Source organism: Lutra lutra, chromosome 9 (genome assembly GCF_902655055.1).
Source record: "Lutra lutra chromosome 9, mLutLut1.2, whole genome shotgun sequence".
Classification (NCBI taxonomy): Eukaryota; Metazoa; Chordata; class Mammalia; order Carnivora; family Mustelidae; genus Lutra; species Lutra lutra.
The window spans coordinates 26,859,739-26,883,754 of record NC_062286.1 but is presented as its reverse complement, the minus strand read 5'-3'; the positions used below and the strand labels follow the sequence as shown (position 1 = coordinate 26,883,754).

Genomic DNA, 24,016 nt, shown 5'->3' with positions numbered 1-24,016 from the left:
AAGTTTGAGACTCACTGGTGGCACTCCAGCCCCTGCTTCTGTAAATAATACTGCACTGTCAGTAAATTCTCTTTAATTCTAGAGTTTTCAGGTATCCTTCTGAAACTCTTAAGTATCTAGGCCTTGCCGCATCTGAGGTGCCAAACCCTGAGCACTTGAAAATTTTCGCATAACCTCTGGCTCCCCAAAAACTTAACTACTAATAGCCTACTGTTAACCAGGAGCCTTACCAGCATCATAAAGAGTCGATTAACACATACTCTATAGTTCTATGTGTTATATACTCTATTCTTAGAGTAAGCTAGAGAAAAGAGAATAGTAAAAAAAATCGTAAGCAAAGAAAAAATTACAGTACTGTACTGATAAAGTGCACCTATAACTAGACCCACACAGTTCAGACCCGCGTTGTTCAAGGTCAGCCATATTTAAGTAAGAAAGCAGAAGACTCGGGGACAAAGGCCAAAATAACTTTATTCTTGGGGCACCAGAAGACCCGAGCAGTGGTGTCACAGAACTGGATTTGAATCCCAGCTCTGCTGGTTCCTGGATGCGTCATCTTGGGCAATTCATTTACCCTTCCTTCCCTGGCAGGCACTCCATTAACACACAGCGGGAGCAGAGCAAATACTCTCTTCCCTGTCATTTTCCCCTTCTCTGTACCTCATCTTACCGTTTACTTCTTGAAGGGCAGGTAGCTATGGGATAGACAGCAGTCACTGGAAGCAGAGGATTGTTGGTTCTATTTCTCTAAAACGTCTCTGACTTGTACTTTATTTTATTTTGGTCTCAGTTGGGCTACTAGTGAATATTTAGTATTGCCAACGTTGAGTAACCTTATAAAAATGAGTTTAATAATATGGCAGGATCTGGCTAAAAGGAGCTATATGGTTGATGCAGACTTTTGTGTCATCTTTTGAAAATAGGGGTTCTCAAGAATTTTCTTTAAAATGTTGTTAACCAGATGAAGAAGGAATATATAAGTATATTTGTGAGGAGCCAAAGAAAGCTCTGAACTTTTTAAACTGGTCCCTTTTTTAACTTAGCTTTAAAAAGAAAAAAACCCTGATATTTGGGATTAAGAATATTGTTCTTAGATGGTCTTATTTCATGTTCACGTTGCAGTAACGTGAGCCCACACGATCGGGTAGATAATGGAACTCTATTTATTAGAGATCATCTTCTAGTCCACACGGTTCCACTGGTGACAAAGCAGAAGTTTCATCCTCGGGCCGGGCCACACCCTGTGAGGTCTGCCTACAGTCTGCTCCCCTCGAGGGGAGGTGACTGGCGGGGAACTGGCCAAGAAATATACAAAGAGTGAAAGGTGCTTTTACTTTTTTACTCCTTATGACATATTTTACATAAATGATTCGACATTTCATGGATGAGAGAGAAACTGTTATTAAGGTACAGTATTTAGCTGATGTTAAAGCAATCCCTTCCACTTCAGCCAGTCCCTGTCAGCTTGCACAAAACTCTAGGGCCAACACCATTTAACATGAAAAAGCCAAGTTCTGAACCTGGTGGGGAAGAAAACTTTATTTTCCTTTTTTACATGGTTAAAAGACCTGTCTCCCGTGCCTGCAAAGGGAAACTATTTGTCTTTACGTTTACTCTCTAGAAGTAAAGATATAAATGCAGAAACCGGGTCTTTCATTTCCCAGGGCATACTGTACTGAGTTGACTGTACCATCCATTTGCATTGAGGAAACAGAAGTCAACAGTAAGTAGCTCCTCCATCATCTCTTACGAAAAATGTCCCTTTCTTTTAGAGATGTATGTCCCAGAACCAACCAATATACCCATTGAGAAAACAAATCACCGTGGAGAGATTGACCTGGAGGTCCCCTTGTGGCCTACACCCAGTGAAAATGACATCATCCATCTCCCCAGAGGTGAGTGCCCAAGTCAACTGAGATCTCTGTAATCTTACATATGCTCTACTTTTTTTTTTTTTCTCTAACTTCCTTTGGGTATCTTGTTAAATGGCAAGCCAAAATAAATTCAAAAAATGACTCCAGAGAAGACCTGCTTGGCTATAACATATTTAACCCAAAATAGTACAATAAGTCTGCAGGTAACTGGGTATAATGACTCCTTCTGGCTTCACATGCTCAAGAGACTTGGTGATGATGAAAAGAAAGATGTTCCTTGTCCTAAGAGCCTGGTATCTGGAATTTCTAAGACAGCTCTCATATTTGTACATATGTAAGCAGAGGAATGACAAATTATTCAGTCCCTGTGGACTCTGGAGTAAGCATTTGTGCATTAGGTTACCCTCTGCTTCTAGCTTATTCTTATTCCATCAGAGTTCAGTTTATTACATGTGCTGATTTTTCCGCTCATCAGCTTTATTTCATGCTTTTTTCCCCCAAGCTCTGCCCTTTCAGTTGTGTATAACAAGCACGTTATTCTGTCTCTCAGTAGTTACGTGATAAGGCAAGGCAGGGTTCCTGTCAATATTGCCCTCTCTTTAAAAGTAGACCTCTTGATCAAGAGTATAAACCTGCTCTTAGCCATGACTCAGCACAGCCTCCTGTCTACTCCAAGGACATTCTCGAAATCACTGCTAGTCCATTTCTATATCCTATCTTTTGGGAGAAGCGGTGTCCATTGCTTGAGAGATTAGTGGTCCGTTGCTACTCTAGGTATCCTGCAGGCTGCGCTGCTTTAGCTCAAGCCAGATAACCAGAGCCAAACTCCTGGACTCAGTGTTTTAGCTACTTGCATAATTGCTGGGACTGAATTGTGCTTTATCGTTACGTTTACATTCATTCAATCAATAAGTATTAGTGCCTGCTCTGTGCCACACACAGTTGTAAATGCTGGGCTTTGGTCGTAAGAACAGCCTTATTTACTGCGATGTATTGAGGACCTGTGCTCGCTCAGCTTATGCTTACGGAGCATCTCCCGTTACAGAGTCCCTGAGGAGATCATTTCCTCACGTGTCAGTAGCAGGCAAATTTATACTTCTCCTGAGCAAGGTTTTTTTTAATGTTGAAGACGCTGTAATCTTGTTCATGAGACTTGTTCCCGCTTTTGCTTTGGCTGCTAGTAAGCCCGAAGTCCGTGCTACGGCCTCTGCTTTTTGCAACAAAACAGAACTTAAGCGCTGGACGGAATTCTGTAAACAGACTTGAACTGAAGCTGCCTTGTCCTTTCACTAAGTTTTCCCTAATTTACTTTTCAATTTTCTTGTGTGACATATATTCCCCAAACCATTTGCTGTCATCATTTGGAATGCGGTAAGGCAAAATTTCATTCCTTTATTCATTGTGTATTTAAAGCCTGAATTCATCAGTGAGATGTTATTTTTAACCTTTGGCATTTGTCTTGATGCTGATAAATATGAGGGTTTGTTACCATCTACACTGGATAGAATTACCGTCTACATCTTTCCATCCCCAGTTATTAACCCCAAACCACCCCCCCCCACACACACACAGGAAGAAGCATATTAACAGATTAATAAGCATATTAACTCTGACTTTTAAACCACAGTCTTAATATCACAGAGCTGTGCTATGATGAGCTGAGTTTCCAGAACATTTTAAGAGCAATTATTTTTGATGGTGTAATTCCTCATCTTTCACTACCCTGGTCTTTGATGCACTTAGACAACCGGACCATAGTAGTTTATTTGAAAGAAAATAAAAGGAAGGAAACTTCCAGGGCATCCTCCTCATTGGTATAGAGTTAACTTTGTGATCTCTGCAATATTTATGGCAAGAATGAGGATTTAAAGGAACATAAACATGTGCATTCATAAGAATAAAATTAAATCTTGTCTCCTGTGCAGTATGTTAACTAAGGCAGGAAAATAATCTAATAGGCCTAGTGAGTTTTCAGTAAGTTTATGAAAAGGGAGGCATTTTTGCTTAAAGCTCAGTAAACTGGAATATTAACCAAAAGACCAAACTCTTGATTCTGGCTTAGTTTTTACTATTACATTAGTAGTTAGTCTTGGCTGTTACTCAGGTGAATCTAAGAAGGTACTAAGAAGGTCCTACTCTCCTATTTGCTGGTAAGCGGGGAGCTAATAAGCTAATGTTTCTGCTTCCAAATCTTACAGAAGACCATATAGGTTAATGTTAATCAGACACTTTTCAGTAATCTAGTTTTAGTCAATTTATAAGGTCTACTTAACAATTTTATTTTCTTGGCTAGCAAGAACCAGCTTCGTCCTGCCCAGTTATTAACCTTCTCGCCCTGATATTTCCCGTCTCCCATCCATCCCTAAGAGCTCTGCCCTCTCCTAAGAGCTCTTTGGATCATTACATTTGAATCATGTTTAGCCTGAAAGCATTGGGAAGAAATGAAACCAAGTCGTCGATCTCCATTTGCAATGTAACTAAAGTAATCCTTAAAAATTCTTGCTTAAGTAATAAATACTTGTTTTTCTTCTAGACATGGGTCACCTGCAGGCCGATTACAGAGATAACAACAGGCTGCATCCAAGCAAAGATTCTTCACTGGACTCCATTGCCTTGGTTGTGGTTCCCATAGTAATCATCCTCTCTGTTATAATAGTATTCCTGTACATCAATCAGAAGAAACAGTGGATGCCACTGCTTTGCTGGTATCGAACACCAACTAAGGTATTGTCCTGAAAAAGTCTGTCTACTGAGTGGCCAAACTGGGAAGGCTTACATGCTTACATTTCCTTAAATTGCTTGATGTCTTTTATGTTAGCCCGTGAAAATTTTGTGGTCCTCATGGCCTCAAATGCATGGCAAGCTGGAGCCATCCATTACGGAGTACTTGCCTGGGGCTGCGGCCCGCACTGGATGAATTACCCAGCACCCACTGGTTAATGAATCCTGACCTCCCACACACCCCAGGGCCTGGATTTACAATTCCAAAAAAATATACTTCTGCATTGATTCCTAAGTCATTATTTGTATCAGAAATTAAAACTTGAATTTCTCAGTGATCTGTCAGCTTAGAATTGGGAAAGAAATCCTAGAGAGAGGGTGCCAGCACGTGGGCAAGAGCCACAAGACCAAGTGTCCTGAGCATGTACAGAACTCCAAAGGAAAAGGAGATGTACCCCGGGTAAGCACCCGGGGGAAAGGCGGCAGAAGACTCTGAAGAGGCTAAGATAACACTAGAACAGGCAGAGAGAGAATATTTCTATTTCACACTGAGAAAGAAAGAATATATATTTGTTGTCAAATAAGCCTATTTTAAAAGCCAAGGAAGTTTATTTTCATTAAAGGGAGGAAGTCATGACTCCCAGCCATAAGTCTACGTTTCACATTTAGGTTTTTTCTTTAAAAATAAATCCTATACCCTTAAGAATTGAAAACAGCTTGAATAAGTATTCTAATCCAGTTTACCATCTAGATAATTCTTCCATATGAAATTCCTGTCAGGTGCTTATCCGGCCTCTGATTTTCTTTCAAGAAATACACTTTGGGCACCACCTTTGCTGGGCACCTGCGGGTCAGGACATGGGGGCCGGGCAAGACCCAGTCCCCAGGACACAAAGCTGGGAAAAGAGACCACCAGCTCATAACGTGCACGGACTGGCTGGCTACAGACCTGGGGCGGGCCCTCTGGTGACTCCCACTCCTCCTTCAGCCCTTACCGCACGTTAAGGATTTGAAAATAGTCCGTGACTTCACCAGTCTCTTTTCTCAGTTCCTTCATCCACTCCCTTTGACCTAATTTATTGACAGTTCACTTGCAGACACAGTTTGTGACGCAGGACCCCTTACAAAACGACCGCTCGCGCCGGAACAGGGTGTAGACTGCACGTCCAGTCTGCCCGCCGGTATCCTGCGAAGCTATCACCTCATTTGAGTTGGGACTGCATTTGTTAACTTAGGATACATAAAAGAGCTAATTCTTTGTGGTTTTCCCTCCTCTCATTAAATAGCCTTCTTCCTTAAATAATCAGCTGGTGTCTGTGGACTGCAAGAAAGGAAGCAGAGTCCCGGTGGACAGTTCGCAGAGGATGCTAAGAATCGCTGAACCGGACGCGAGATTCAGTGGCTTCTACAGCATGCAAAAACAGAGCCACCTACAGGCGGACAATTTCTACCAGACAGTGTGAAGACAGGCGACGTGGCTGAGGGTTTGAGAGACAGAAAACGACTAAATCTGCTTTTAAGAGTAAACTAGAATTCGTGCACTTGCTTCGTGGATCGTTTCGGATTGTGACTTGATGTACAGCGCCGAGAACTCCCCGGGATGGGCTCTGGCTACAGCAGTGTGCAGAACAAAGCATTCCCACTTTCCTCAAGATAACTGACCAAGCGTTTTCTTAGAACCAAAGTTTTCAAAGTTGCTAAGATATATTTGCTTGTAATATAGCTGTAGAGATATTTGGGGGCGGGGACAGTGAGTTCAGTGGGGGAGATGGGTTGGGAGGGTGGTGTTAGGAAGGCAGATTGGTCAGCTGAGTTCGGGGGTGGGGGGAGAAATCCAGTTAAAATAAAAGCAATTGAGTGGCCCAGAGAAGGTTTTTTTGCCTGTTGCTCTGAAGACTGCACTGGTTGCTTCAAAGCTCGGGCCGAGTGAGCGGGAAACAAAGGCCTTGTGATCCAGCTGCCATGGTCACCTTAGGACTGCAGACGAGCACACCAGCACCTGTCGCTAGCCATCCCCGGGCTAAAGCCATGAGTTTCTTTTCTATACAGTCACGCTGCGGTGGGCAGTGAGGAAGCAGGAGAAATGCGCTGCTGCGTTTCTCTGATGCGGGTTGTTACGGAGATAATTAAACTTTTTGCTGCTTTTGTTTTCTTGCAAGCAATCAGCCAGTTCCTAGCAGAGTCAGCGAGTGAACAAGACCTAGGTCATTTCTTGATGTGAGCACTGGAGCTTTTCTTACCACGGTGTGGCAGGAAGGAGGGAGAGGGCGAAGGACACCAGGTATTTCCAGGGGCTGTACTTCATCGTCTGTCGTGGCTTTGTTCTCTTGTTGGGTGTTCATAGTTTTTGTTGAAGCTCTAGCTTAAGAAGAAACTTTTTTTAAAAAGGACTGTTTGGGGATTTTTGTTTTCTTTATTATATACTGATTCTAAATAGAAACTACTTCATTTAAATTGTATATTATTCAAGCACCTTTGTTGAAGCTCAAAAAAAAAATATGCCTCCTTAAACTTTAGCAATTATAGGAATATTTATGTAACTATCTTATGCTTCAAAAAAACAAAAGTATTTGTGTGCGTGTGTATATAATATATATATGCATATATATTTATACACATACAATTTATGTTTTCCTGTTGAATGTATTTTTATGAGATTTTAACCAGAACAAAGACAAACAGGCATTCCATATCAATGCTTTTGATCACCTACAAATTTTTACGAACACAAAATCTCATTCTACCTGCAGTTTAATTGGGAAGAAAGATGTGTGTGGTGAGTGTGTGTGAGTGTGAGTGTGTGTACGCACACGCCTTTTGCAGTCAGCATCACACGTGCTATGGGAGAAGGTATTCCTTTACTAAAATCTTCCTCATTCGGATATGCTTTCTGTTGGTTTTCAGTTTGCTCACGGCCAGAAACACTGATGGCAGTTTATCTGCGTCACTAATCAGCTCCTGGATTTTTTTTTTTTTTTCTTCAAACAACTGTTTGAAACAACTACTGGAATATTGTCCATAATAAGCTGGAAGTTTGTTGTAGTTTGCCTCAAATAGAACTGACTGTATACTATAGTGTTAACTTTTCAAACAGCTCTTAGCACTTTTATACTAATTACCCATTTGTGCATTGATTTTTCTTTTTAAAATGCTTGTTGTGAAAGACACAGATACCCAGTATGCTTAATGTGAAAAGAAAATGTGTTCTGTTTTGTAAAGGAACTTTCAAGTATTGTTGTAAATACTTGGACAGAGGTTGCTGAACTTTAAAAAAAAATTAATTTATTATTATAATGACCTAATTTATTAATCTGAAGATTAACCATTTTTTTTGTCTTAGAATATCAAAAGGAAAAGAAAAAGGTGTTCTAGCTGTTTGCATCAAAGGAAAAAAAAAGATTTATTATCAAGGGGCAATATTTTTATCTATTTCCAAAATAAATTTAATGATACGATGTTACCAAAATAGATTTACATCAGCCTAATTAGTATAAAATTTTGTCGACAATTAATCCATTCCTGGCATAAAAAATCTCTATCAAAAAATTGTAAATGCTTGCTTTTTGTTTTTTCAATCATGGCCATATTATGAAAATACTAACAGGATATAGGATGAGGTGTAAATTTTTTTATTATTATTTTAAAGATATGATTTATCCTGAGTGCTGTATCTATTACTCTTTTACTTTGGTTCCTGTTGTGCTCTTGTAAAAGAAAAATATAATTTCCTGAAGAATAAAATAGATATATGGCACTTGGAGTGCACTGGGGGTCCTATGGTTTATTTTGTTTTCCTCAAACCACGAGCCATGAGGGAATTATTTGCAGCTGGGTTCTTGGCAACAAATCAACACTTTGAATCTCAATCACAGAAAGGACCAGCAGTCCTTGTGTGTTAAGGTTATCGGTCTGACAACGACCCTGCAGCTCCAGGGCTGCTCTTAGAGGGCAGGCCTTGCCCTGCAAATCCTTGTAAAAAATCCTGTCTCGGGATCGATGGCACCTCAGTGCTGCTCTTAGACTCAAAACCTACCTGTCCTCAGTGACAAACCGGAAACCTGCTCAGCCTCTCCTTACTGGTATCAAAATCCATTCATCATGCAGACGAGAAGGGCCAAGGTGGGAAATGCTGGCGCTTCACCACTGAAGAAGCAAATTTATCAAGCAAAATCAGAGAAGTCTCATTATCAGGTGACTGGGATTTGAAAGGAAAAAAATACTTTCTTATAGACTCCAGAAGCAACAACTTAAAAATGAACTATAAACAGAACACTGTTGAATTTCTTGTTTAAAAAAAAAAAAAAAAAACTATCCTCAAGGACTTCTCTTATATGCCTTCTAAAGTAGTATTTTTCTTAGTATAGGCAATATTTTCACAAATTTGCATTTAGTTATTGTATTATGTAAGTATGCATCTTCATCACCTCGAGGGCAGGGAGTAAATCCCATAGTCTCTGTCAAACCACTGACAAGCGCAAGCCCCTCACAGCCCCAGGCAACCAGAGATGCCACGACAGCCTCCAGCTCCAACCTGAGCTGCTGCTTTGGCAGCCCTGGTGTCCCAGTTACACAGTGGAAGGAGGAATAGGGATGGGCCTTGTGTGCTCCCAGATTCTGAGCTGGAACCGGAAAGCCCCTTGCCAGGTCCTCTGTAACTCTTCCCACACTCCTGCGGTCTGAGGGAGGGAGCTGTCATAGCTGTGGGGAGTGTCTCAGACCCAGGAAAAGAGCAGGCCTTCTGTCATCCCACAGCAACCCGGGGCAACCTGGAAAAGTCTGTCTCTCCCCTCCTTAACCATCATGAAGCTAATCGGGTCCACCAGCTTACACACCATAGTGATGGACAACATGTAGAATGGTAAAGGGGAGAATCTAGCACTGCAAGGAAGAAAAATCTTAAGAAATACAACAAAAACACACACACAAAAAAATCTCTCCAACATATATTACCCTTTTTTCCAACATTTATTAAATGGCAATGACTTGACTGGCAGAGAAGTGTCTCAGGACCAGAGCCAGGCGGATAAGTAGCTGCTTCCCAGGGTAGCACGTGGGGAGGACACTCGGGCACGAAGGACACAGAGCAGGAGTGGGGGAGGGGGGCTGCGCAGACATGAAAGCACCTCAAGGAACACAGACTCCCTGTAAAGGACACTTCTTCGCAGACATGGGAAGCAAACATAAAAACATACAGAGTTCAACAATACCAAGTTCTGAAAGTGAATGGCAACTTCATGGTTAACACGTGAACAGTGGAGAAACCGGTAGCAACCTCCAGCATCAGCCCTGTCAGCCCTCCCACCCCCCACCCCGGGCCCTCTGCGGCCACCGAGCGCACGTTCCACTTTGGCTTCTTCCAACAACAGCCCACAGGTCAGCGTCCGTCTCCCTGCACAATACTGGTAGGTAATATTTATCCTGACGGTCGCCTTATAAAGATCAGTGTCGGTTCTCGTCACCATTGAAGAACAGCTACAACATAAATCACTCAGTGCTTTAATCTAGTTCTTTAGTGCAGCTCAGATCTAGAAAGTCAAACACTCAACTGGGCGTACTGTCAGTTCAAGAAAAATACAACTGCGCATGCACAAAAGGACTCCCCCTTCCTCTACAAATTGGAGGAGAGAAGAGCTCTGTTAGTATTTAACACAAAAACACCTCTAGAATTGAGAACAGTGCCGTACTGCTCATGGGTCATAATATAGAGAATTGGTGAAAGCATGATCTAGTAATACTGAATCACAAACCCCAGTTCGAGTGTGCTGAGTTTCCAGTGGCAGGAAGGGAATGGTAGCCAGCTTCCAGAACAACGCTACACGAGACCTCGCTTGTAGTCCACGAAAGAAAGCCGCTCCTGACGCAAAGCTGCCCTATGTAGGGCAGAGAACTAGAGAAAGAAGAAAAACTTTTAAATAAAAATGTAGATTTCATATGTATTTACACAAGATGTATCTACACTATATGTATACAAGAATATACTATTAATCATGAGAACAAACAATCTACAGTAGCAACTTTTTAAAAAAGGTTTGAAAAGGCTACAGCCAACAGTGAAAAGTTCTCTCAAGACACATTTATTAAAATTGCCCAGAAATGAGATACCAAAAGGCCATGTCACTTAGGGTACCACTTAAGAGATGAAGAACCCATAACGTTAGCCCTATACCATCAGGCTCAGAACACGGCCAAGCAGCTCCCCAGAAGTGAAAGAAGGTTTGCAAGTCTGCGCGCGCAGCAAGCCTGTCTGCACCGCCAGCCTTCCGTACAATCGAAGCCTCAGCGGGGTCATTCAGCTGGTATGAGAAAAACCGTAAGGAGCCCCAACAGCATCCATCCCACCTTTCTCTGGCCAAATGAGGCCCCTTTTCTACCTTCTTCCATTTCACACCTTCACATTAAAATGAACATTGAGCAGCTAAGCCATAGTCTTTGCTGTTACAACAACTAGGGCAAGTCCCACCAAGAAAGCGGAAGGAGGGTGTTCCCTTGAGGAGGACCCCCCCCTGCCAGGCGAACCTTCTAGTGGGGTGGGGACCTGCACTCTGAGGTAGAGGAACCGCGGACTGGCTGCGGACTTCCAGGATGGGTGGAAGAGAGCGTTTTCGGTCAGCCCCCGTCTCCATACCCCCCGTCCACACCTTCCCATGCGAACGAACACCTGAGCATCACACACAGGCCTACTCCGTGCTCAGACCGCAGAGTCACCACCTGGGTCTGAACCCTAGCTGCTTTTCCACCCAGACCCCAGGCTGAGACAGAGCCACAGCACACGCACACAAGCGGCTCTGAGAAGCAGCCCCAGAACAGACCGGCCTGGCTCACGGGCTGGAGCGGGGGGCGGGGGGGGGGGGCGGGCACAGAATCAGTTAAGTGCTGCTTCCCTAAGGCCCGTGGTATAGGTTCAGTTACAGGCCTGGGTCTTCAGAGGAAAAACTTCAACATCATTTGCCCCCAGAACACTCTTCTCTGGGTCATAAAATTCTTCCATGCGGTCAAATGATAAAACAGCCAGAGAATGCTTCAGAAGCTCATTCTCTCTCTGGTCCTCATGGTAGTGCCCTAGGAACCCGCTATAATTAAAAATTAAGACATGTTCTTTATGTTCATCTCATTCCTGTCTCACACGTGTAAGAACAAACCTCAGAACAATCCAGCTTTCACACCAATGCTAGCACAACATAAAAACAAACCAAGGTGTCAGGTATTAAAAAAGAAAATTCAGAATGTAATAGGAAGAAAAAGCCCTCCATCAGAAGAACACAGCTTATGTATAAATTCAATTTATTATCTGCAAACCCCTACCCCCACCCCTAACCTACTAATGACTGGCTCTGGTCCAAGTCTCTTACATGTGAGACAACGCATCACTCAGTTTGCGCTCCCAGTACCTTCTGAGGTTCCCTCTTTACAAGGCTGTGGTTGAAGAAACTTCTCATCTGAGTTACCTAACATTTCAGAAATCCCCAGCTTCCTATGGTTCAGCCAGCAACTCGGACGCAGAAGAGAGAGAACCAAAGGAAAATGTTACCAGAAGAGGATTGCTCTCAATATTGGATCACACCCTATGGGGTGCATTTTAGGATGCTTGAAAATCCATCACCTGAATAACTGCTACCTTACAGAAAATAATTTCAGTGAAAAGTATTAGTTTTGCCTATAATAAGTTCATCGGTTCCCTCTTCATCATCCAAATTTTGTTCTTTCCTCAGCAAAGTAAGTGTCTTCATTAACTTCTTAAATGACCTTCCTTCACCTCATCCCTGCTCCCAACCTGTGATATTGATCTTGCTAAGATTTATGGCTCATTTTTCACTGTTCAAGTTGATGAAAATCCACTCTTTTTCTCCCTCCCTTCCCTGTCCCTTACAGCAATCCCTTTCATAGTCCCTCTGGGACTCTTCACTGATTTGACTGTCCCCTCTTTCAAACATCCTCACAATCTGTCCTTCCCTTTCCATCGTCCCCAAGATGGCAGAGACCACCTTACTCAACCCCACCCAGCGTCAGTCAACACCTCAGACTCACAGAAGTGTGGGAATGTCTCCATAATATTTCCTCCACTGCCTGCCTCCATGCTTACGGCTGATTGTCAACTTATTTCCACCAGCTCGAGACCCCAAATAAAAGTTGAATTTTATATACTATAACTCATAGGTAGCATAAGAAAGCCATGCATCTACCCTCAATCTCCACAAATGACATTGATAAAACTGTGTCTGGAAGTTACTCTTTCATCTATTAGCAAGACGATCCGTTCATCGACTCATCAAAACTTCCCAACCATTGCACACATATAAGACTCACCTTTCAGTATATAATCGGTTAACAAGCTCGGAACCTTTTCGCTGTCCTCTTTCATGGCACGAAGAACTACAAAATAAAAGAGAGAAATATAAGGCAACAACTTCAAATTCAGATGGAAAATCTCAATTACATTGTAGCCTTAATTAATTATATGGTATAACACATCCGTGCAAACTATTATTTTCTGGATACGGAAATAAAACCACAAATGCTCAAGAATGTAGTTAAGTCCTTATTCAGGTGACAATGGTCCTATTACCCGAGACTCCTCTCCCCAATTTAAAACTTCCAAACAGTGGAACCAGGAAAGAGGAATGGGGTTATTTACACAGAGCCTCAGGTTTGTCATCATAAATACTGGGAAGTGAGGTCCCGTCGTGAGCACTTCTGTGGGCCCTAGGGAGCAGGAGAGCCTCAGTCTGCAGATCGCACAAGCTGGAGAGTCTAAGATAAGTGACCAGTTAGCTACATTCTCCAAGGATGTCTGTCAGCCTTCTCGGCAACTGTGAGAGACCAAAACAAAGACTGACCTCACAGAGCAGCACCCAGCCAGGCTGCTTCTAGACTATGGAGGAACCTTGGTGAATTAGCCTTATCCTAAAGGAACTCTTTGACAATTTTATCTCTAAGCAAAGACAAATAGAAAAATCAGCTTTTAGAATGGTTAAAACTTTCAGCAACTGAGGTACACACAAACACATGAAGAAATGCTACACTCGCATGGTACTCTCCTCAGAGCAACCCGGGGAAAATGCCGCACTCTTTCCCCACAAAATAGGACAAAACAACGTGGTGTAACTGGCCAAGTCCTCAACCTGGGCTTACACCCTGGCCTTTCCCACTTCCCAGCTGTGGGACTTGGAACACGTTCCTTAGCCACCCAGTGCACCAAGTTCCTCATTTGTAATATGAGAACCATCCCCAGACCAGTCTCAAAGGCTTGTGATTACCAAGTTACTGATTCAGATGTGACGGACTTAGAATAGTGTCCCGCATGGAATATATGCTGTGTAAGCATTAGCCGTACTGACGAACACAACTAATCCTGACTCTTCTTACTATGGCTGTGTTCCTCCAACAGCTTTTCCGAGGAAGGCTACATAACCAGAAATGCCACCCCATCTCCCCAGGGCTTCTCCCGTGGCTAACATCTACAAGGTGGTGGAAGCAGAGGTTCCAGTTATCCCCCAAGTTTTCCTGAGATAACCACTTCTTATTTTCAAAGTGAAAGTCATATTAACTTGGACATTCGTTCCTGCCCCCATACATGTTCACTCACCCAGAGATTCCAAATGGTATCCGTCTACAAATACATCACCTGAGAATCAGCCTGAGGACATTTTGGTGTGGGAATTATGATGACTTTGGTTTGGGCAAGTATGTCTGTCCTTGATCTGAGAAGCCGAGGTCTTTCAATAATTCTGGCTTCCAAGGCAATATTTATGTCCCCTTCTGAGAAGGCTACTCTGTTCAGTATTTCTGCTTCCCATCATGCTTTAGATTTATTTTCAGTTCTACATAAAATCACATGCCATAAGCTAGCATTATTAAAAAGTACAGTGGACTGGGAATTAAGAGACCCAGCCCTATAATTAACCATTCCCCTTGTGATCTTAGATACTACGTCTCGTGAGTTCCTCTGGAAAATCAGAGGGCTGGCCACCCAGTTAATCTCTTCATTCTCTATTTTAGACTGGCTAGCGTCATCTAATTTATTATTAAAGGCTTTGCAAGTATTGTTCACCAAAGGAAGGAATAATAACTTCAGGTAGCAGGCAGACAGCTCCCTTGAGCTCACCCCATTCATGTCTCCATATTCCTAAATTCCAAAATAGGTCTCATCACCAATATCCATGCCTGTGATTCCCTCTCACTTGGCTCCCTCTTTAAATCAGCAGTTATTACAAATATTTACAGTTGCAAAGATTCTAACAGGTCAGCAAATCCAGTCCCTTCAAGGAAAACAAAGCTGAGTAACTGACTTAACCCAAATCACACATATGTTCATTTATTTACTATGAGGGAAACAGAAAATATTTTTATCCTTGTTTTTCATTGTGACTATGAGAAAGTAAGTAACATCCAAGGATATCACTGTAAATAACAGGGACCGAACTAGAATTCATGGCTCATTTATGGTTATCATAAGAAAGATTCAATGGGGAATATATATTTAAGTCTAACAAATTATTTTAAAATACAAGCCTCTTGAAGGTGGAGTATCTTTTCTGCTTTGTTCACTAAAACATCTCAATGTCCAGAACACAGCCTGGCACAGAATTGGCCTTTTTAATATTTGCTGAATGACTCTTCTTAAAATTTTACTATCAATTCAAATTCTACCTGTGACTATTACCTTGGATTTGGGGTTCTACATTCCTAAGAAAGAAGAGTGTTACAGACCACATTCTAAATCTTTCCTACTGAGTTACTGACAGTCATATTTATACAAGATCCATGACAGACCTTATTTATTGATAAATTATATGTTCTTAGGGGTGCTTGGGTGGCTCAGTGGGTTAAGCCTCTGCCTTCGGCTCGGATCATGATCTCGGGGTCCTGGAATCAAGCCCCACATCGGGCTCTCTGCTCAGCAGGGAGCCTGCTTCCCCCGCTCTCTGCCGCCTCTCTACTTGTGATCTCTGTCAAATAAATAAATAAATCTTAAAAAAAAATTATATGTACTTAAACATCCAAGAGATGATGGAGAACCAAGTTACATTTTTTTCCTCCAAAAGTTCAGCTTGTAAATATTTCAAAAGGTAAGACAAAGCACAAAAAATACAAATCAACTCTGGACTTAGTGTCATGTTTGATGTTATAAGCCATCCATGGTTTCATTCTCAGTAAATAATGACATCATCCATCATTTACTACCCTAAATTGACAAAACAAAACAATAACAGCAACAATCAACCAACCGAAAGCAGCAGAATCAGCAAAAGTAAATATGATAAGAGTTTAATTTTGTCTTTGCTCACTTTTTGTTAATATCTGAAGATCTTCAACAGATGGTGGTCCATTTTTTTTCTCATAAGGAATGACTGTTGTCAAGTACTGCCAAGTCAAAAAAAAAAAAAAAAGTCACTTAAATCTGAATGACCTTATCTGCAAAAATTTGATATAGTTACTAAAGGTCTATTTTATAACATGAAACATGAAGTATCTTACTATCTCAGCTGGAGCTCTTTTTTTTTTTTTTTTTTTTTTTTTGGCCCACCTCTGTCTGCTTTAATCAAGCCCAATGTTAACATAAATACATAAATACCCATTTTTTTTCACCTTTCAGTTATTGAAAATTTCACAAAATTCGGTCTGAGGGTGATCTGTTCAATTTGTTCATTATTAAAGTCTTATCTAACATTCTCCTTGTATATTTTCAACATACTTTAAAAATAGTAATTTAAAACTAAAAATGTAGTTTTAACAGTTCTGCATAAACCAAATCATCCCCAATGCCCAAAAAATTCTGTTTCAGACCATTTTTTTCTGGTTGAACAAAATGGTCATGTGCTACCATAGACACACATACCAATTTTAGAGGTGTATTATTATTATTATTATTATTATTATTATTATTATTATTATTTTAAATTATTTAGAATATTTAAAGGCATTAAAGGAAAAGAGAAAAGTGAAAGGAGAGGACGGCCTAGTGAATAATAAAAATTCACGTCTGATACCAGACAAATGGCCTCGTTCGCTACTGTAAAGGCTCACAAGAGTTATGGCCTATAAATATGTCCCATGAAAAGAGAATCTAAAAATTATTGTCCAGATGTTCCTGTTCTGATCACTCCACCAAAAACTATATAATTCGGTGTGGTTTGCATGTGCTCATCTGGAGATCTACTGTTGTCTTACTCAGAATCTTTTGAGACCCACCCATTACTCAGTCCTTGCTCTAAATCTCCGCTCTATTCCTAACCCTCCGTGAGTGCTTTCATCCGTGGGTGACCTCGTAATCAAAAGACAAGGTAAAACAGTTTTTGAGGAAAAGGAGGAAAAGTGAATTATTCCATGTTTAAGAAAAAATTCCCACCATCTTTTGGTGTAGACTTCTCCAAGGTGATACCCAATGGTAGCACTGAATGTTTCTCTGTGAAGAATACACCGCAAGCTGGAAACAAGCCCTCGCGGGTTTCACGAATAGAGTGTGTGTCAGGCAAGCTGGCCTCTGAGACCATCAGGAAGCCGCGCGCCCACCAGTGCACTACCCGGCTACGCTCTCGGGCTTCCTGTCCCACTGGCGTGTGTGGGTCAGTCTGGAAGCTACTATGCCATCCTGTGCGTTTGAGAGAGGTAGAGGTGCCAGAATAAAAAAATAATAAGTAAATTTTAGACCATCCCTTAATAGAGCTGGAAATGTCAGTGTGAAGGATTATTTAATATTATTGCCCTTCTTGTGCAATATAGAAACTATCTTTTAGTAAAAACCCTACACTCAAATGTTTTCTTTCAATAAACTTTCAAAAGCTACATTCCGCACATTTTCTCACACTTAAGAGCTACATTGAAAAGTTTTCTTTTTGAAGTGAAAATTTCAAATTGTGAAAAGTAATTTTAAGCACACTCACTAATATGGTTGGGTTTCCTGTGTTCACAATCCTCCTTAAATCATTATACAAAAAAGTTAATATAAAGCAAACTGCTACACATTTGACTGTGTACTTCTATCCACGTATAGACTTGTGTAAATCAGGTCGCATGCCTCACTTGGCAGACCGTGAGTTGGCTCACTACATGATACACCTTATAAACACTGGAATTTCATTTAAAAGGAGAGAAGATATATATATACTCTGACATGTTTGACCTAGGACTCTTATCAAAAAGACACCAACATTACCTTTCCTCCCCCCGCAAAATGACATCTTGTTTCTCAAACTTTTGGAATTAGCGTGGCATATTCTAGTTTAGTTCTACATTCTGAACATGCAACTCATGATGTCACTGCCATTTGTTTAAAGGTAGTGGAAAATGGAGCTCTGAAACCTGTTAAAGGTAACTGTATGCTTTATCAAGACTGTAAAAATGGTGAACTTTCACTTCTCTCTTTTTAAGCAACAGTCTTAGTACATTAGTAAAACGGCCAGCTCTCAGGACCTTCGCTTACACAAGAAACAATAAAGCAGAGAATGAGGAAAATAAGGCTAAGCCAGCACCTGTTTCTCTCCACCTGAATTTCCAAAGGTGTGGCGGAGGCCATTCTGAATGACAGTGGAGATCCCTTCCACGCTGAAGCGCTAAAGGCAGCAACGCGCGGCCGGAAGACAAGGACAGGGAAAGAAGTTCAAAGACTGTTAGTAAGACCGCACCACGGTGACTTACGTGCTCAAGAGACAAGCAGTTAGAAAACGCCACTACTCATTCAGATAAAGCAGCCCAAAATCATGCTGTTTTCAAACAGTTTTTGCTTGCATTTCCTTGCAAGTCAAACAATGGCTTTCATGCCACTAGATTCCTGAAGACTGTCCTCATCGGACGGATAATTAAATTTGCTCCAACGTAAATAGCCTAAGTTGTACACATCTTTGCCTTCGGCAAAATTTACTGCCTAAGTTTTAAGCTACCTTTTGATATTGTTTACCTACATTTTATCAAAAGTCTGAAAACTTAATACTAACAGTATGCGTATTTTCAGCCTAAGTTGGCATATTTCTACCACAAGTTGGGAGAAATATGAACGCAGCGTTTGGCAAACGAGGATGCCGTTACTTGGAGAGCCGAGGACGGCTTCCCACCCGCTCCTCGGGCCGCCTGCCACCGCCTTGGTGCAGAAAGCGCGAACTGCAAGAGCACATATGCTTCCTGGAGAGCGGAGTGGACCCCATGTGCCAGCAGGCCCCTCTCACTTCCGCAGAGGCTTTCCCACTCTGTTTCTAGGAAACGATTCTCGCTCCTTTCCCCCACCGACCTCTGAGACTTCCTAGAACTCACTGTACTATAAAGGGAATATTTTTTCCCTCAACTACTTATCTTGATTTGTGACCAGTCTGCAATGTCCTCAGACGCAGGGAAAAGAGTCCAGTGGCACCTCTCTGGCTGTCGAGTGAGAGGCCTGAGATGGACTCTTACGGTGTGACTGATTAAGGAGGAAGGCATCCCGGAAAGGGAGTTTAGTCCCGATTCGCCCAACGGGCCCCTCTCTCGATTTTTGCAGAGGAAAGTTGAATCAGTGAACACATTTGAGGAGTCAATATAACAAATATTTACCAGGCCCCCAGGAGCAGAAGAAGAAAGAAGGTATGGTTTAGCCAAGTGGTTCTCAAAGTGTGGCCCAGGAACACCCCCAGGACGTCCCTGAAACACTCTTAGGGTCCATGAGCTCAAAATTATTTTCTCAGATATAATAAGGCACAATTTGCTTTTTCCACTTTCATTCTTTCATGACTTGTAGTGAAATGTTCCAAAATGACAGCCTGAATGCAGAAGCAGATTTAAGGCTCTAGCTCTCTTGAACTAAGCCAGGTATTAACAAGATTAACAAAAATGCACAGGAATGCCATTGTTTCTCACTAATTTTTTAAAAATAGAGTTATTTTTCATAAAAACGTGCTATTTGTATAAACATTAATGAATTTCTTATTGGCATTTTTAAATGATTGGTAATCTTTTAAAAATTTCACCTAATATAATAATTATCCATCAATATGACTTATGTAATAAACAAAAGCTCTTTGGGGTCTTCAGTGAATTTTAAGAGTAAAAATAAGTCCTAACAACAAAAAGTTAAGAAACACCACGAAGTTCAGTCATGAAGGAGCTAAATGCCTCTTTATCAGTCAAGTACTCAATGCTATTATCGAAAATCTGAGTACCAAATGTTACCATCTTTGGAGAACATAGACATCCCTGCCTCTCCTCCTAAATGTCTCCTCCCCACAGACATCTTCACAGACTGCAGGCCATTCTGTTCTGGCAAGAATGAAATGTCTGGTCCCGTCCCTTTGATTGAACGCGCTTCACTTTGCTGACAGCATAACTATATTCCCTTTGACGACGTAGGCTAGTTTTAAAAGAAAACCTACACATAACTCTTTCGTAGATTTTTGTTTTTTGTAGCCTTTTCATATGCTATCATATAATTTGCTCACATTTTTAAGCAGATTATCAAGAGATGAACTATTTTGGCTCCAGAAGCTACAGTCATTTTTTAAATTCTATCAAATGTATTTTCTCTCAAAAGCAACAAAGAGGGGCGCCTGGGTGGCTCAGTGGGTTAAGCCGCTGCCTTCGGCTCAGGTCATGATCTCAGGGTCCTGGGAGCAAGTCCCGCATCAGGCTCTCTGCTCAGTGGGGAGCCTGCTTCCCTCTCTGTCTCTCTGCCTGCCTCTCTGTCTACTTGTGATCTCTGTCAAATAAATAAATAAAATCTTTAAAAAAAAAAAAAAAAAAGCAACAAAGAAAAAAATACTTCATTCCCTGCATACCCTGACTCCATTATCCCAAGGCATGTTAAAGCCAGACATAGACTCGGAAACCGTCAAACAAGGTGAAGGCCTTTTAGCCTCCATGCATCAGGAGACTGGGGTATACTTTACATTTGAATAGCACGTTCTAGAAACACTGGCTGTACCTCCCCAGTTGGAAACCTAATGTCTGTCACTGCAAAAGTATAAATAAAAAATAGATGCACATTTGGAAGCTCCGAGGTTCCAGCTGAAACTGAGGTTTCCTTATTAAACGTGCAGCTGTGGGCTCCGCTGAGCGCCGCCACTGCCGGCAGCCTGGTGACCTCTGAGCGACCAGGCTGGGGGGAAGCAAGGGGAGACGCAGGCACCTGAAGCCACAGCAACCTGGAAAAGCAGGAAACTAACAGCTGATCCCACAAAGGAGTAAAGGAACTCTCCCTAGTGAGGGCAGCTGAGGCCAGAGTGGGCACCCGACAGTCCCCACGGCAGCCTGAGCAGAAAGCAATGCGGCCGCGGGTAACGCAGGACTGCCTCCGGTCCTGCCGGGGAAAGGACCGCACGGTGACATCTAAAGGGTCACAGGAAATACAACAAAACCGGCTGAGAAAGATGTCGGAGAACATTCCTCCACTGGGGCTCTGGCTGCCATCAATCCCACCCCCCAGGCGGGAATCACAACCCTGTCCTCCCTCCCTGCTCTTACACGGGGCCAACCTGAAATTCTCCAGCCTCCACCAACTTCCTTTCCCCGGGCTTTCTTCAAACAGCTCTTCCCAGGGCTTCCCAGGCCTCTGACACTGAGGCCCTGGGACACTTCTCAGATCCCTCTGAGGCCCCTGGTAAGTTCTCCCCCAGTGTCCCCTCCCCTGGACACCTACCCAGGTCCCTCCAAAGCCCTGAGCTTCCCCCTGCCCCTCTGGCTGCCCCTTCCAAGAGGTGCCCCTTTCTGGGCTAAGCTCTCATATACCAGTGTCCTCCAGGTTCTGTCCCCCGTTTTTCTCAGGCACACTCTCTGGACAGTCCCACGCCGCCGTCTTTCCCGTCTGCTGTCACGAATATACAGCTCCCTTTGCCAAGAGAAGGAACGGGCTGAGAACCGAGCCGGGCACTGGGGGTGGGTCCCAGACACGTCAGCCAGCTTTACTGCAACGACCGACCCTCCTGAGTGTCACTTGGGTGTTCAGTGGCCTCTCGGCCATCTGCACCTGAATCCTGCTGAGACTGCCCACATCCAGACCTGAACTCATCTTCCTTTCTGCCACCAGAAATAACGGGGTTTAAGTCCTATTCCTCTTCAGCATTCTGGACCTCTCTCATTCCTGGATCCATTCGTTCGAAAACCAGGAGCCAGATGCTACAGGCATCAGCGACTCGGAGCGAGCGCCCCGTCCCCTGGTGACCCGACATGCTGGCAGAAGAGCCCCAAGAGCCACGGGGGTAGAACCAGTAACCCCACAAGGGCACTAAGAGGGTGCGCGCAGCCCAGAGCTACAACTCCATCTTTCATTCCAGATGTCAAAGCAAAGCTCTTGGAGGAGGTGACGTCTAAGCGGCGGCGTGAAGTCAACACCCTCCCCGATGAGCTACAAAGGACAGTGGACAGGAGAGCCTGTCAGAGAACAAGACCCAAAGCGGCCAAATGGGCCAGCCCCGGCGTTCATTCCACAGCCAGTGCGCTGGGGCCCTGCTGGTCTCCCCGAGCAGGACGGGAACAGCAGCTCCTGAGTAGCTCGATCTCCCCTCATTCCCATCTGCAGCCTTCACTGCGGCTCCGTCCGCGTGGGCAGAGGTGCTAACGGCAGGCTGGACCTTGGCATCACAGGGGCTACTCCAGAGCAGAGCGGACCGGCAGGTATCCCCCCAGAGATGCTGGGCCTGAGGCTTGAAGCAGTTGCTGTTAACAAGACCTGTGTATATCCGTGTGGGGAAGGGACACATGGATGGGTCCCACCTACGTTTGCCCAAGTCAGGAATCAGTGACCCACCCTTCATCCTCTCTTCCCTGCTACCCAACCAATATGTTCCACTCCTTCCTTTTTTATTTTTATTTTTTTTTAAGATTTTATTTATTTATTTGACAGAGATCGCAGGTAGGCAGAGAGAGAGCAAGGAGGAAGCAGGCTCCCCACGGAGCAGAGAGCCAGATGCGGGGCTCGATCCCAGGACCCTGGGTCATGACCTGAGCCGAAGGCAGAAGCTTTAACCCACTGAGCCATCCAGGCGCCCCTGTTCCACCTCCTTCCTATCTCTGAAAGTCAACCATTTTCCCAGCCCTGTTGTAATTGTGTGGCCTGTTGCTTACCCGAGTAAGTGCACCAGCCTTCCTAATTCCCCCTTCCAATGAGCTCTCCTTGAAACACTGAAGTTATCCTCCCAAAAGACAAATCTGAACAGGGAATGATAAACTTAAAACCTCTTTTTGGTTTCCTTACGCTTTCTACTTTACTATTTCCACACCCTCTTCTGAGTGACTTTCTCTCTCACCTTCAGCTTTCTCTCTCAACTTCTAGGCTTAGTGAACCACCTACGGGGCCCCAGATGTGCCTGTCACCTCCAGATGGTTGCCTCCACCACGCCCTCTGCCCAGTATGCCTGTCCCTTCTTCTTCTTGTCCTCCATATTCAACTCAGCCTATCCCAGACCCCTGAACCAAAAGCCCGGGTAAAAGTAATTTATCCACACCTCCATCACGAGACGGGGCCAGGCACAGAACACACCAAGAGCAATGGCAGCTGCTTTGAATACAGCAGTTATCACCGTACATCTCAGTCTCTCAGCCTTGACAGTACTGACGTGTGGGGTCAGGCAGCAGTCCTCTGTCATGGGGGCAGGCCTGTGCAGGGCGGCGTGTTGAACGGCATCATTGGCCTCTACTCAGAATGCTGGTAGCACTGCCCCTCACCTCATCTGCTTGTGATAAGGACAAGTGTGCTTGGACATTGCCTAAAATCATACAGGGAGGCAAAGTGGCCTGGCTGAGAATCACTGCCAAAAGCACACTGCATGGCTTGTCAGCGGGATCCCCCGCACACCCGCAGCACGCCCCCACGCGCTGGGATTTACTCTGCATCCTTTCTACTTGTGCCTAACACATAATTGGAGATCTGTATATGCTTGTCTCATAATAGTAAGAGAAAAGATAATCCAGACTTTTTTTAAAGTGGGGGCGAGGCACAATATCTAAAGAAAAACAGCAGAGAAAGAAAAAAAGTTTGGGTTAATTTTTTTTTTTTTTTTTAGGGAGAGAGAGCTGAGGCAGGGCTGGGGAGCAAATAAGAGGGAGAGAGAATCTCAAGCAGGCTCCACGCCCAGCACAGAGCATGACAAGGGGCTCAACCTTGCGACCCTGAGATCATGACGTAAGCCAAAATCAAGAGTAGGACACTTAACCAATTGAGCCACCCAGGTGCCCCAGGTTGGGTTAATTTTTAATAAATTCAGTTAAGTACTCACCATTGTTAAGGGCAGAAATAACGTCAGATACTTCTTTCGTGTGCCAACAAAGCACAACCCATCCTCAGCACGCAGGAGGCATCTGATAGAGTCACTGGCTTAAGTACCAATTATTACCCATACCAGGGAAATACTTTCAGATTTAAGGATGGAACTAGGAACCACACCTTCGTCAGAAGTATTTGCAATCAGAAAATTTTCTAAGAGTCAACTGGGATAGAAAAATACTGAACTAGAAAGCAGGGCTCA

The 24,016-nt window shown here is 43.3% G+C and overlaps 2 protein-coding genes across 13 annotated transcripts in view; one reads left to right on the top strand and one right to left on the bottom strand.

The window, feature by feature from the left end:
• CRIM1 (cysteine rich transmembrane BMP regulator 1) overlaps positions 1–8,360 on the top strand; it is a 187,458-nt gene extending 179,098 nt beyond the window's left edge. For 7 of the 8 annotated variants that reach the window (XM_047744662.1, XM_047744668.1, XM_047744666.1 and 4 more), the window contains 3 exons: positions 1,773–1,895; positions 4,408–4,598; positions 5,882–8,360. In XM_047744662.1, coding sequence (XP_047600618.1) covers positions 1,773–1,895; positions 4,408–4,598; positions 5,882–6,058 — 491 coding nt within the window. In that variant the 3' untranslated portion in view covers positions 6,059–8,360. The remainder of the gene's footprint in view (positions 1–1,772; positions 1,896–4,407; positions 4,599–5,881) is intronic. The other variant, XM_047744661.1, reaches the window with a different exon arrangement.
• A 1,181-nt stretch (positions 8,361–9,541) lies between these two features.
• Positions 9,542–24,016, bottom strand: part of FEZ2 (fasciculation and elongation protein zeta 2) — a 43,019-nt gene continuing 28,544 nt past the window's right edge. Inside the window, exons 6-9 of one of the 5 annotated variants that reach the window (XM_047744669.1) lie at positions 18,065–18,145; positions 15,881–15,956; positions 12,900–12,965; positions 9,542–10,482 (exon numbers count right to left, since the gene is read on the bottom strand). In XM_047744669.1, the coding sequence (XP_047600625.1) occupies positions 10,466–10,482; positions 12,900–12,965; positions 15,881–15,956; positions 18,065–18,145 (240 nt within the window). In that variant the 3' untranslated portion in view covers positions 9,542–10,465. Of the gene's footprint in view, positions 10,483–12,899; positions 12,966–15,880; positions 15,957–18,064; positions 18,146–19,003; positions 19,049–24,016 lie in introns of those variants that run through there. The other 4 variants (XM_047744671.1, XR_007129965.1, XR_007129964.1 and 1 more) reach the window with 4 other exon arrangements.